Source organism: Cyrtonyx montezumae, unplaced genomic scaffold (genome assembly GCF_038088225.1).
Source record: "Cyrtonyx montezumae isolate F1298 unplaced genomic scaffold, pur_monq_1.0 scaffold_24, whole genome shotgun sequence".
Lineage (NCBI taxonomy): Eukaryota > Metazoa > Chordata > Aves > Galliformes > Odontophoridae > Cyrtonyx > Cyrtonyx montezumae.
The window spans coordinates 2,352,406-2,367,040 of NW_027071981.1; the positions used below are offsets into that span (position 1 = coordinate 2,352,406).

General features: G+C 37.5%; 2 protein-coding genes across 4 annotated transcripts in view; one reads left to right on the forward strand and one right to left on the reverse strand.

Moving 5' to 3' along the window:
- The window catches only part of CCDC88A (coiled-coil domain containing 88A), a 271,485-nt gene that overhangs the window by 241,803 nt on the left and 15,047 nt on the right, over positions 1-14,635 (forward strand). The gene's annotated exons all lie outside the window — the stretch shown is intronic.
- EML6 (EMAP like 6) overlaps positions 1-14,635 on the reverse strand; it is a 113,655-nt gene that overhangs the window by 74,828 nt on the left and 24,192 nt on the right. Inside the window, exon 2 of the mRNA XM_065739453.1 lies at positions 3,828-3,987. Within this exon, the coding sequence (XP_065595525.1) occupies positions 3,828-3,987 (160 nt within the window). The remainder of the gene's footprint in view (positions 1-3,827; positions 3,988-14,635) is intronic.

Here is a 14,635-nt window from a genome sequence, read left to right on the forward strand (position 1 = left end):
ACCAAAATCTGTTTGGCATCCACCTGCATATAAGTTTTTGAAACAGTAAAGGTAGGTACTGAAAGTGTTTTTTTAACCTTGGACAACATACTTCATTATTAGATGTATGGTAATGAAGGGAAAATCAAATTTGGGAAATAACAAACACGCTCCCACCAGTTTCCAATATCGAAGTATTTATGTGTTTGAGAATGGACTGTTATTGTAGTATATGTTTTATTTGTTCTTGAGTAATCTACATCCACCCAGGAGGTTGGATGTACTGATCAAAATACAAGATAGTTTTTCACAGAACCATCACTGATTCCACCGTTTTCTCACCTTCTTTATACTGTTCTCTTCACCATGGAAACCATGTCAGTACTAAGAGTATCTTTTAGATTTATCATTTTAACTACATCAGACCTGATTTCCCAGTCAGGAAATTACCATTAGTGGGGTGGATGGACAGTGACAGTTCTAGAGCACATTAGCTAATGTTTTATATTTTCTTTTTTCCTTTAGGTCTACTGAGGTCTCCTGCTGGCAGAAGAGTGATAAATGCTGAATTTCCTTTCTGGTTAAAGCCCTTCTGCTTTTAGTACTCCTTTTGGAAAGGAACTTGATAGCTCAGAGAATTCACAGAATCACCAGAAGAAAATATCCGCCAAGTATCTTATGCAGATAATTAAACAATTATTTTTAAGTCTACACAGATTTAGAAAATCTGGCTAAAGAAGTCTACTGCAACCTAATGCCAAGTTCAGAAATGTACCCACGCTCTCCTTAATCTTTTTTAAAGAAAGCACACAAAAGAGGTCCCCAGAAAACAACCTAGAACAGAAACTGGAATGTATAGCATTAGAGAAATTCTTTAATAAAAAAAGAGATCAGCTCTGTAGGTAATTCTGTCTAGGGTAGATGTTGGTGCCCTTGAACTATAGTTATTTCCTGGTTCAACATAACAAATTTTTAATCATAGGGAAACTTGACAGCTCTTCATTAAAGATTTGAACAGCTTCCCTCCTAACAAATATAATCTTCTGGTCATATAGAAAATATTGAAATATGTATTGAATATAGTATATTGTATATAGTATATTGTATATTATAGTATTATAATATATAGTATTATAATATAGTATTATAATATAGTATTATAATATATAGTATATTATATATAGTATTATAATATATAGTATTATAATATAGTATAATATATAGTATATTGTATATAGTATATTGTATATAGAAATATTGAAATATGAAATATGTAAATGTGTATATGTATATAGAAAATATTGAAATATGTATCACTGAAATATGTATTTTTCAACAGCAACTGCTCTGCTGGAAATGTAACTCCCTTCATCACTTTCAAAATGCAACATTAATTACAGGGAATGTTAACAGAAAATTTCTTTAAAACTTATTCATCTTCAAATTTCAGATCCTTATTGAAAGTACATAAAATAAAGTAAGCAATCCTTGATTTAAGCTGTTTATTGATTTCCTCTGTGTATCAGAACAGACAATAAATACTGGTTACTCTCCATTACTCGGTTTGTTGTTAATTACACCAGGGAAGCACTGCAGAGACACCTATGCAGTGTCAGCTGGGACTAAGTCTAGCAGGGAGTAATGTTTCAGAATTAACTTATTTGAATGCTTGAAAACACCCCAGAGTTTCTGACACAAGAAGAGCTAATTAAATAGGCCAAAATATAAACGCAGTGTCACTATTCTGGGACCTAAGCTAAATTCTCATACTGGAGCTGTGCAGCGCTCAACACAGCGGTTGCCCTCAGAACAAAAAGCTGTGCACAGCAGAGTGGGAAGAAGCAGAGCTGACTTTAGGGGAACTGAGCACAGGTAGAGAAGCAGAATTACCTACCTCATGTGTAGGTATACAATTATTTGCACCTATATCTCATGTTATTGTTTAATTTTTGTTTGTTTGTTTTGAGGTTAAAATACCAGTCTTTCTAGGACAGAAAAAGACACTCTATGTAATAAAGAGTGAAATATATGCAGTGGAAGGAGAGATGTGAGCAATGTATATGAAGCCCATTTTGTCCTGTTACAAGGTGCCATCACCCACAGGTGATTGTGCTGAACAAATAAAATGGAACTGCTAGCAGCTCTGAATTCCACACACTCGAAGTCTTCTGTCAAAGCTCTTTAATTTTGGCTCAGCACAGCACCTTTTATAAACCAGAAAGAGCAGTAAAAGCCAAGATACATCATTCATGTTTATGTTTTCCAGCATTGGTCTTTCTCCAGCTAAAAATGCATTCTGTGCAAATTTTCATTTCAGAATATCTGCCACTTCTCTAACATTTCCAGAAACAGAATGTCACTGTTTTGCAAAGTCAACACAGCACTAAGTTCAGTTTTTAATTACAACTAGGCACCAAGTAGGATTTTCAGGAGAGTCTCTATCAACTCATACAGACTAGGTTTATTGTTATCAGGTGTTTATGTTAGGGTTTTAAACCTGTTTGAAGGTTAGCCCACCATTCTCATGGAGTTAAAACTAAAAGAAAATTTTAAGAATACTTATTTTTGAATTAAAATAAAGTTACTGTAGCATTCAAAATTTTCTTCTGGTGATTTGGAGATGCTCTCATTTGATTTTTTATTGCACATTTCCTAGGAACAACTTCTTTAATTAGAGTTGGCACATGGGATTTCGGAGGAAATGGCTTTACTTAAAAAAAAAATGGAAGGAGATGGTTGAAAACTAAGCTTAAAATAGAAAGTTAGCTCTGATTTCTAATAGAGAAATACATGCTACAGTGCTGTCTACTAATGCTTTTTGAATATGTTAAAGGTAATTGTTTTGAGCTCATGTTATTTTTTGCTCACGTTAGTGCACTTTGACTCTCAGTTCTTTAAACTGATCGACACATGACAGAAAGCACTTCTATTTCATGTGAGAACACACGTTAGGCATTGTATGTCTGGCTTTGATCTCAGAAAGAGGAATAAAACCACTCTGTGATCAACTGAAGAGCAATTAGGCATACCACAGCCAAGCACTTCTCTATAGACAGCTGTTTACGACATTAAGAAAAGCATTTCAAGGCAAATCTGTCCTTCTGGGATTTAATTCACAAGCAAACGAGGAAGGTTTGTACAAGAATCCAGGAAACAGTTTACCTTCTAATGAGTCTAAAAACTATTTTAGCAACAAGCTGTAAACTGTGACCACAGTGTTATACCAGAAAACTGGACACTAATAAGGATAAAATTGAATGTGAAACACTTCTCAGTTTTATCCAAACCATTAATCTATTTTGCTCCTTCTTCAGTTACAATGTTTGAATGCTTTTACTTGTTCTCCTGCAGGGAAAAAAATTCCATGTGTTAGCTGTGAACAGCCCACCACTTATTCATGAGTTAATACTGCCTCAAAATATCACATAATCATATAATATATTGTGTCCTAACCCCCTTATTCAATTAAACCGACTGTGCACCCTCACCAGTGAGACTGTTACTGGAGGCTCTCTGCCAAAAGAGCTGCAGGACTGTAAGGTCTTTGCCAGGAAATGATCTCTTGAACAGCAAGTGGTAAGTATGTAGAGAACCTATTACATTTGAGCCAATGGGGGACATTTCTTTTATAGATACTTGTTCAGTAATTAATGGATTTAATTTAATCGAATTCTTGGTGAGATTTTGGTCATTGAAAGATCGGCATTTGCAATCCTTGCATTAAAAAAACCTACTCATAATACCAGCTGAAGGACTACAGCCATACAGCCACCTACACACACAAAATATTTCAATTTGAATGTCTCTTGGAGTCAGAGGTCAAACATTGAAAAAGAAGATGTACAAACCTGGCCATCAGAATCAAAAGCTAAGCAGGCAACTCCATGTGTATGGGCATCCTTAAGAACAGAAACAGTCTGTACTCGGTAGGAATCCCAAATGCAAATGTATGGGTCCTTTCCAACCTGCCCTGTAGCTACTAAAGTTTTATCCGGGTGAACTGCAAGGCTGAAACAGAACACAATTGAAGTTACAACACATTTTCTCAATAGAATAAAAAATGCAAATGTCAAACTGAAAAACAATTTACTTTTTTTTCGTTTTCAAAAAACAGCTCCTTTTGATTTACTGGAATGATTATTTCAAATGCCATAAAAAATAACTGTATCTCATTACTTCCTTCTGTCTTAAAAAAATATGCTTGAGACCAAAATGGTGATTACAGAACACAACTTACCGTGTAATAGTATTTTAACTAAAAAATGTATGAAAAATACAGTCAGAACATTTTTATATGGGCTTTTTATTTCTATGTATTTTCAGATATGCTTTTAGTTACTGCTGCCTAAGGAAAGGCAAAACTTACTTTTCTTTGTTAGTTTATCTCATTTTTTTCTAACAGCAAATCAGAAATAACACCTTGCACAAAAACCTTCACATCACGTTGTATTTCAATTACTTGCGTCCAGACAAATTCTAATGTTGCAAAAATTGTTTCCTGGTTTCCTGTTATTTACTCCAATAGCTTTCAGTAAATTGCTTTGACTGACTTCACCTTAGTATACTATTAAACATAGACCTCTCAGCTGTTTTATTTCCTGCAGTACTTGTATAGGGCACATTACTGCAAGCTACTCTAATGCAGGCTTAGGTATTAGAGGAATCAAAAACCATGGTCTCTGTGCACATCTCTTCAGGTACGGGCATCTCTTTCTCCCATGCCTAAGTGCGAACTCTTAACATTCATTTCCATGTTGTGTTGGGTCATTCCTCTTAGATGTCAAATGAACTATGGAACCAAGCAGTAGCACCATTTAGCGAAAAAAATATATATATTCTATATTTTCCTTGTACCTTTTTTTTTTTGAAAGACAGAAGGTCACCATATAGCAAACTTTATCCCACACTAACAGCAGAGTAATGCAGGCTACCAATAGCTGACATGGTACTGGAAACTGCTCTTGGCAATTATTCCAAGTTTGTCAAGCTATCCTTTGGCCCCTGAGACATTCTCTTTGACAATTCCCAGGGGATCGACTTTGAAAATGTAGCCTGAGGAAGTTAATACTAAACACCTCTCCCTAGGGTAACATGAATATAAAGGTAGTTTCACACTGCTATGTGGGAAACAAGTTAGAATAATGTCTGAATACGTGAGCTACAGATGGAATAAGGAAAAAATTCCTATTAATAAACTGACACTCAACAGATGGCTCAGGGCATCTGAGTGTTTTTTAATATCCCAGGAGTAGATAATACTAATTATTAAAAAGGATTCATCAAAAAACAAAGGAAGTTTCAAAAAAAGAAAAAAAAAAGACAATTTTCTCACGTTTAGATACTCTCACAAAAAGAACAAATTTTGTGCAACACCCAGTAAAACATTTTTTATCAGTTCCCCTATTTGCTCATTTTTTCTTTCTTCTGAGGCTTGGATCCTACAGTTTGCTGTGTGTCAGCTATTCACCTTAATTCCAAACCTATAAGGCAAATAAAGTATAACTCCACCATACTTAATTGTAAGTGTCTCAGCTTAGACTACCCTTTTTCAATGATAAAAACATAAAAGCCAGATAGAAAAGATTAATTGAAGGAATCTATCTCACTGCTTGAATACAGCTACAGTTTAATTACATATACCACTGATTTGTACAATTTGGTTTCCACATTCTAGATCTCCCTATGTTTGGCATTTCCATTCCTGGATATACGAACAACGTATTTCCTACAACCTAAATATGCTGGTACTGAACTTATCTGTTAGTGCTTTATTCTTTTCAGTGCATGAAGTCAACTAATGGCACATCTAAAATTAGGACCCAGTATCAGTTTCTGGCACCTAAGAGAGAGCCTGATTTTTCAGAACCACTAAGGACATTCGTTTCCTGCTCACAGCCTTTACGATAATGCACTACAACTGCCTACGTTCAGTCTGGCTGTTAGATAACCAAGTGTTCATTTTTGGCAGACAGAATGGTGGCTTACAGAGTAAGGAAATGGAGTCTAATTTCAAGAACAATTCTTGGTGACTGTCTTAAATACCTTTATACGTGTTAGTCATGTTTGTCAATAAAAATACAAGAACTGCATGTGTAGCTATTCAATTTGTTGGCAACATGGATTACTTCCTGTCTCCAGATCAGAAAATCTCTGGCTGGCATGGCTTCTCTTGCCTTCCATGCTCTTTAAAAATGAGTATAAACTTCATTGTTTTGTTTCCAGCATATAGGTGTGTATCTCTAAACTTCCTAAGAAAAGATCCTCTATCTGAATGATTTATGGTATTACATCGCTCCACTGGAAAGTACTGAAATATTATGATAATTAATGGAATATAAAAATATTATTAAAACAGATTATGTATTCAAACAACAGCAATTTATAGTACAGAACAACGCTGCTAGAGAGTCTTTCCTGTCCCTTCCAATAGGAAGAGCAGCTAGAAACAGAAAGGTCTTCCTTTACAACCAGCCAATTTTCTGCAAGCCAGGGGCAATAAGGCTGCAGATAGCTTTTTGAGATCCATTAGTGTAAGGCAGAGTGATTGCAGCAATGAATATAGCCAACATGATCTAGGCAGGGTGGGTAGCAGAAATTTCACAAGAAAAGTTTTCCCTACTTTCCAGGTTTGTGTGAAAAGGAATTCATGTTTATCTTGCCTTATCTGCAGCTCCTACACCCTGCATGAAGAGCTAGGGTGGAAAACAGAAGGGGAAAAAGTAGCTGTTACTGCTGCTGGCACTGCTTGCCAGTAGTGGCAGTCAATTCCCCACAGTTCTCAACCTTCTGACTGTGAGAACTGTAACAGGAGCAGTTGAACGTGAAAGGTAAGAGGCAGAGATCAATAGCTTGGGAACTCTGAGTTCCCCCTCTTCCAGAGTAGGCAAAAAAAGCGAAGTGATTTCTGGCAGTCTGCTCCTTTGAGCAACTGAATGTTTTTGTGGGTGCTTAAAGCTAACTGTGAATTCCACAAGCAAGCTAATGTATCTGCAAAGAAGGTCTTTGATAAAAGTGCACAAGCACTTTTATGAGAATCAAACACACCATTAAAGATGAACCGATGAACTCCAGGTATCATTAACCTTCCTAATAGATGTTTTTCTTAATAAGAGATTTCAGTGAAGAATTTCTTTCCTTCTAAGATCAGTGATTATGAATCTAGCGTCAAAGGCTGGAATCCTGTTGAATTAGGATAATTACAGACACCCATCATGTGTTCCAGCAGAGTCTGATGAAATGCTTTATAAAAGTCATTAGTGGATCCATCTGGTCTGAGGGCCTTGCCAGATGGTTAACTCTTAGTACCTCCACAATTGCTGTTGCAATAATATTCTGCTCCAAGATTTTCTTTTATAACCATGTTAGAATTTCAAAAGATTGAAAGTATTTGATTCTTATCCATACTGTATTCGTTGTTCTCTTTAATATTTGCTCTAGATTTATAGACACATATATAAGTTTAGAACAGACCTAAGTAGAAAAGAGTACGGAATACAAACTACTTCAACATCCTTGAATATTAAATTGAAATGATTGCTTTGAAGTTATTCCCAAACCACCAGCAAAGCTATTTGTCCTTCAACAAGAACACAGTCAAACAGACTCAAAATAAAGAATTACAGAATAGAATCACCAAGGTCAGAAAGGTCCTGCAAGATCAACCAGTCCAACCATTCAGTATCTTCCCACTAAACCATGTCCCCCTCAGTACAACATACGTGTGTTTCTTGAACATCTCCAGGGATGTTGACTCAACCACCTCCCTGGGCAGCCCATTCCAGTTCTTGACTCACTCAGAAAAACTGCCCTAATATCCTCCCCTAGCGCAACCTGAGATCATTCTTCCTTGTCCTGTCACTAGTTACACGGGAGCAGAGGCCGGCCCCACCTCACACAGCCTCCTTTCAGGTCGTTGCAGAGAGCGAAGAGGTCTCCCCTGATCCTCCTCTTCTCCAGACTGAACAGCCCCATTCCCTCAGCTGCTCCCATCACTCTGCTCCAGACCCCTCTCAGCTCTGCTGCCCTTCTCTGGACACGCTGCAGGGCTCAGTGTCTTTCCTGCAGTGAGGGCCCAGTACTGAGCATGGCACTTGAGCTGTAGCCTCACCAGAGCAGAGTACAAGCAGATGATCACTTCCCCACTTCTGCTGGCTGCACTATCTCTTATCCAAGCCAGAGTGTCACTGGCCTTCTTGGCCACCTGGGCACCCTGCTGCCTCATGTTCAGATCAGTGCTGATCAACACCCTCAGATCCGTATTTCCCACACAGTCTTCCAGCGACTCTGCCTGATTAGGAAGAACAAAAAAGGGGATGAGGGAATTGAACATAGTTAAGGAAGAGGTACTTCAGAAAGAAAAGAGGAAGCTCAGGGTGTATCTGATAGTTTTCCAGCACCTCAAAGGTAGCTGTAGAGAAGTTGGAGGTACGCTTGTCACAAGGACAGATGGTTAAAGGACAAAAGGCAAGTGGCACAAGTTGCTTCATGGGAAATTCTGTCTGGATATAAGAAAAATGTTCTTTACTGTGCAAAGAAGTAGGCTGCCTAGAAAAGTGGAAGAACTTCCCTTGTTGGAAATGATGTAAGACTTCCTTGGCTTGAGAGGACCCTGGGTAACCTGACCTAAGGCTCTGCTGTGTACTGGATGATTTCTGGAAGCCCCTTCCGAACTAGACTTTTCTATAATCCTAAACACTGAAAAATATCAAGAAAACCTAAGGTAATCATAGTAGAAATGGATTTTGGCTCAGAGAACTTTACTTGCATTAGTAAATTGGTACTTGATACTGCCAAAAGAAAGTGGTTCCTACTGTCTTTTATACATACATATGAATTGATAGGTTTACTGAGATCTTGAAATGAATGTTTCAAACAAAAGACATCTGAAGTTCACTATCCTTAATTTATTATTACAAACCTCATCAGGTTGTCAAAACACTCTCTCACAGAAGCAGACAAAGGCTTAGCATTTGTCTTCACTGTTGTGACTGTGTAATTTTTACTACTTCGGAACTGAATGCGTTCTATAACCATCATATTAACTAGTCTTCAATTAACATCAATCAAGCAAATGCACTTTCCACACAAACTACTACTGCTTTCCAGAATGTCCCTCCTAACATACAAAAATTGCTCTCAGAAGATGTTGAGTCTTGTCATCCATCTCTTGACAATGCAATCCATCCCCACTGCTAGGGCTTTTTTGCACAGTAAAGAAGCCTGAAAATCTCATGCCATTCTGAAATAACACAAGCTAGTTAGCCTCTTGTAAATCATTCTCTACTACAAGTCCATCTTGTTTTCCATTCGGAATAACTTTCATGTTCAGACAAGCCTTTAGAGAGTTAGGAAGTCTTATGTTAACACAATGCTACGCAGTGAAGATTTGGGGCAGAAATGTGTGGTAAATATAAAATCAAATCCCATGGCAAAGCAGACAGTTTGTCTACAACTAATTCTTTTTTGAAATAGAATGAAAGAATTGATATATCCTGGCTCAAATCTGCTACAAAACCTACAACTAACAGGAATGGAGAACATCGTGGGTTTATCCTGAGCACGTAGGTCAAAGTTGTTGGGAGGTACTGATGGCACTGCCTGTGCTGTGCTTGAATAACAGACACATAAATAACATAAACATTTTTTTATGACTTTTTCTTTGTAACAGAAACATCTCTGAAGAAAAAAAGAAAAAACAAAATGCTTCAAGAAGCTCCAAGCCTGTCCTGAAATAGGCCATTACGTGCCACTAGGTATTTTCTTCTTGGTTGCCTCCTTCTGCTCTGCACTGCTAGCTCTCAGTGCAGAATGAAGTGACACATTCAAGATCCTGACAGGCCAAGCAGGCATGTCTGAAGACTAGGGATCTTTTCAGCTTCATTTTTCTGCTCTCACAGTGCAAAGGATGGAGCTGCTTTCACGTGTCAGCAAAGGAAACAAGCAGTCTTTCAGGAATTTCTCATTTCATAGAACAAAATTAGTTTCTCTCCTCAGTTGCAGGGTCAGAATGGGAGACTGTGACTTGCTGTCTGTAAAGACAGACCAGCATCATCGGAAAAATAAGGCAAGAGCAAGCCTGATCTCTATTTCTGAATACAACATAAATCAAAATGAATTCTAATTAAAAGGAGCAACAGAATACCAGCAGTCAAGTAGAAGAAAACACGGTGACCTGCAGGAAGGAAGAGGGAGACAGGAGAAAAGAAGCAGAAGGATGGAAGAACAAAGAGAGTTGGTACAATTTAATTATTTTTTACACGTGAATGTATAGCTGTAATAATACCTTTGAAATATACAAAACATTGCCACTCACTTATAGCAAATAGCTCAGGTACAGAACACATTTGACTTGAAAAAATATGAACGTTCACAGAAACACCACCAAGTAATACTCATTTTAGAGCATCTGGCAAATAATTTCTCTTTTAGGTCTAAGCTCTTAACAGCTATGCTTGCTTTCCCCTTTCATGTTTGATGTGTGGGAAGAAGAGTGATACAGTTAGCTGTTCTGGAATTTATTCATGCTTCTGCACTGGCTTCCTACCTCAATTGAGTAATTGCAAGCTAACTTTCTCAACACCAGCTTTTGAATCTGGGGGCCTGCCTCATCAGACAGCAACCATCTGGTTGTCAGAGGAAGCAAACACCTACGGTTCTGAATGAAGCTGATACAGAATGATTGAAAATCGCTGTGTTAGCATTCAGAAATGGTACTGGCCACCAACAGAGACAATGATTAATCATTCATAGAGTGGACATGCAGTTCAACCAGTGTTGGTAAAGGTCTCTGAAGCATGCACATTAACAGCTGCTATGTTGAGCACACTGAAAATATCCCGCAAACACAAGGGGCATTTTTTGACAGGATTTTATTTTTGTTTTTCTGAAAGTAATGTAGGATATAATGATGGCAGTAGCTTGCAAAGTTATGGCCATTCCTGCCACTCTAAATTACTCCACTTTGTCCTTGGGGAATTACTGCTTAACCCTTCTCTGTGCCAGTGGTTATATTCAAGCCTAGAGTTACTCTATTACACTCTCAGTAAAGTGTGTTTGGCTGCTCAGCACTTATTAGAAGTCTCGAAAGACCAGGCCTATGAAGTGGCAGAAGTAACATTGTAGAATGGGCAATCTTCAGTTGTAGCACAGAGTTGCAGTGGGGTCACAGTGTCAGGCCAGACATGAGTATCAAACTGTTTTTTATCAAGTGATCAGAATTTCCCCCAGTATGAGAAGGTGAAAAAAAGATGATAAAAACTCTTAGAAAAGGCTAAAACATCTTTTTTTTTAGCATAAATTTTCTGCACATAAGAGGCCAGCTGTGATTCACAGTCCCATGCACGTGTACAGACAATAAAATTTGGCAGATCTAATAAAAGGGAATGGTACTGCAGCACAGTCCTACAGCACACATGGCCGCAGAAGCACAAAGGTCATTTGGTTATCTGGCAACACATTTTTATCTAACACGAATTTATTTTACATATATATCATCTCAGATACTTTGCAACTCCAAGCTTCTGTTTTACCCGAACCACATTTAAGGATGCTGATCAGTAAGTGTAAACAATGTTTTTTGCAGCAAAAAATATCAGGTTAATTCAATCACCTCTCAATATATGGCACAGCAGTTATGCACTAAGGTAAGTTTACTATTGCTCAATAGAAACTAGCATAACCTACACATTCATCTGGTATAAATAATTTTAGGTCATTCAGAATGCTCTGATTGAAAATGTGATTTATACATCTGATAAAACCTGCAAGTCAATTTATCATAGCCACTGTCACATGGTGTAGCCTCCTTCATTTCCTACGTTCACCCTGTTTCAGTTTGACTCTGCCGAAATACCAGTTCAAAGCTCAGACACTGTGCTGTGCTGCTAGCAATCAAATTCCCTATTTTTCTGATTTCATCACATTCTGGAGCTGAAGCAACTAAAAATGGACTGAATGTAAGCTGTGCCTTTTCTCCCAAATGTACAGATGCGATCATAATTCAGGCAAATATTAAGTCAGTCAGCTCTAAAACTGGTGGTCACAATGAATAGTAAATATCTGTGCACTAATTAATTGCCCGCAGCGTGATGATGTCAATCAAGCTGCATTATGGTTGCTGCAGATGGGTCCCATGCTTGACAGCACAGCTGAAGGCATTCTTTCCTGAGGCTCATTCAGTAATTAACTGCTTTGGGATTTCCTGGATCTAGTCTACTTTCTGCAGAGTTAGCAGTCATCAGGGAATATAGCTAAAACTATACAGATCACTCAGCACACAATTCAAGTCAAAATATTTGAAGATACATCTGAGAAAGGGAGGTTACCTAGAGGAAATCTTGGAAAAAAGGTAAGCAATAGATTCAGTTAATGAAAAGAAAGATAAAGGAGATACAAAATGAATAAAACACTGGAGAAGGCACAGTAAGAATAACCGAGACACACAGAGAACAGCCAAGGAGAAATGGGAGGTATTATAGAGAACAAGATAAAAACCCATTATTCATAACATTTCTGAATCATTCCCACTTTAATTTTTACTTCAACAGCTTTCATCTCATCTTGCTGAAAATCCCTGGTTGTATTCACATCTATGACAAGCTGTATGATCTGAGAAAACTCACAGAATCTTGTTAAAAAGTTTACTCTGGGATGATAGTATTTTTCACGTAGGTTTGCCTCCAGCTTCTTCATTCTTCTCACAATAACCAGTCACAAAACATTTTAAGCACTTCAATGGAAAGAAATAGGGAAGAGAAGGAGGTTGCTTCAATAATATGTCAGATGAACATGTGCCAAGCTGCACGTCACTGGTTGGAAGCAGACAATGCTTTTTTTAATACAAAGCAAAGTCTACAATAGATGTTTACAGAAATGATAAATGTGATAATACTAAACTGTTTTTCAGGTGTTCTAGACTACATGTGACATTCAAGAAGGCTTTTTACTCCTGCTGTTTTGCAGTAGTCAGTTGAAAGCTCATGCCCTCTTACTTTTCAAAGAAACTATCTTTCTTTGTATTTCAGAGGTTGTCAAATAAATGAGAAAACAAGTCCAGTATAGAAATCCTGTTCCCTGTTGGATGTGCTGGAATAAGCTGTAACAAAAATTACATATTGAAGCAGAAAACATAGCAGAGCATACACATTTAATTAGGTTCATCATCTAAATTTCTAGTTACAATACATCAGTCACAAGGTCACAAATATCTCTATCACCAGCTAATTGTGAACAGTACAAATACAAGAAATATTTCAAAAAACTTGAAGACTGCCTTTAAAAAAGCACATTTTATTTTTCCCTTTTTCTAGCAACTCACATTTTAAGTTTCTAAACAATAGTCAATGAAAAAAATACCTTTCAAGAAGTGCATTTACTAAAATAAATGCGACATTTATTAGCTTATTCTGTGTTGTCTGAAACAACTTGAAGATTAGAAGTATCAAATGTCTATTGTATATGAGATCACACAAAGGTTCTATACCTGAATTACCAACTAGCACAAGATGCTGCTAGAATATATCTAGCATGGTAATTACATGCTAAACTTCTTAGATAACTGAATTTATCTATTTTCACAGAGTCACTTGAGTTGGAAGGGACCTTTAAAGGCCATCCAGTCCAACTCCCTTAAAGAAACAGAGACATGAACAACTCAATCAGCTTGCCCTGAGTCCCACCCAGCCTGACCTTGAGAGTCTCCAGGGATGGTACATCCAACACCTCTCTCACAGGGCAGCCTGTGCCAGTGCTTCACCACCCCTCTTGTTAAAAAAACCAAAAAACTTTTTCCTTATATCCACTCTAAGTCTCCCTTTAGTATGAAACCACTTCTCCCTGTGCTATCAGCAAAGGCCTTGCTAAAGAGCCTGTCCCCTTCTTTCTTATGCAACCCTCATCACTGCTGTCCATCTCAATACTGAGCCACTGACCACCACTCACTGGATATGACCTCATCACCAACTCCTCATCCTTTGAGCAGTCTACCCATCAAATATGTATCTTTCCAATTTGGAGAGAATGACTTTATGGGAGATGATGTAAATTGCCCTACTGGAGTCCAAATAGATTCTATCAGTGGTTGTTCCCTTGTCCACTGAATCAGTTACGCCTTCATAGAAGGCCACTAGGTTGGGTGGTCAGGCAGGACTTGCCCTTGCTGAAGCTGTAGAGCCAATTCTAACTGGCACATATAAAAGGCATGTCACCAAGCTATAGCCTATTAATAAACAAGAAGCAGATGAACACCACTGTTCTAAAAAATTTGTATTTCATAGATATATATATTAAATTGAAAGCCCTGTTTTTACCCCTTTCTGCTATACTTCCAGCATCATAGTAGAAACCAACTAATCAGTTCACCAAAAGCATATCAATATTCAGGACATAAAATCTAGAAGGGCAAGCATTAACATACCACAGAAATAAATGTAGAAATTAATGCCAAACAGTATTTTCCACTGTTCACCTTCAACTTTCTCTCTTTTCCATGACAGGTTTTGTCAGTCATTGTAACTGATTTCAACAATTGATGATTTGAAACAAACTAAGCAGAATGTCGTTAACTGCATTGTACCCAAGAAAAAACATCGAATTACTACTTACGGAAAGATAATATCTTTAAAAGATAAAAATGCTACAAGAGAAATTATTTTTCAAT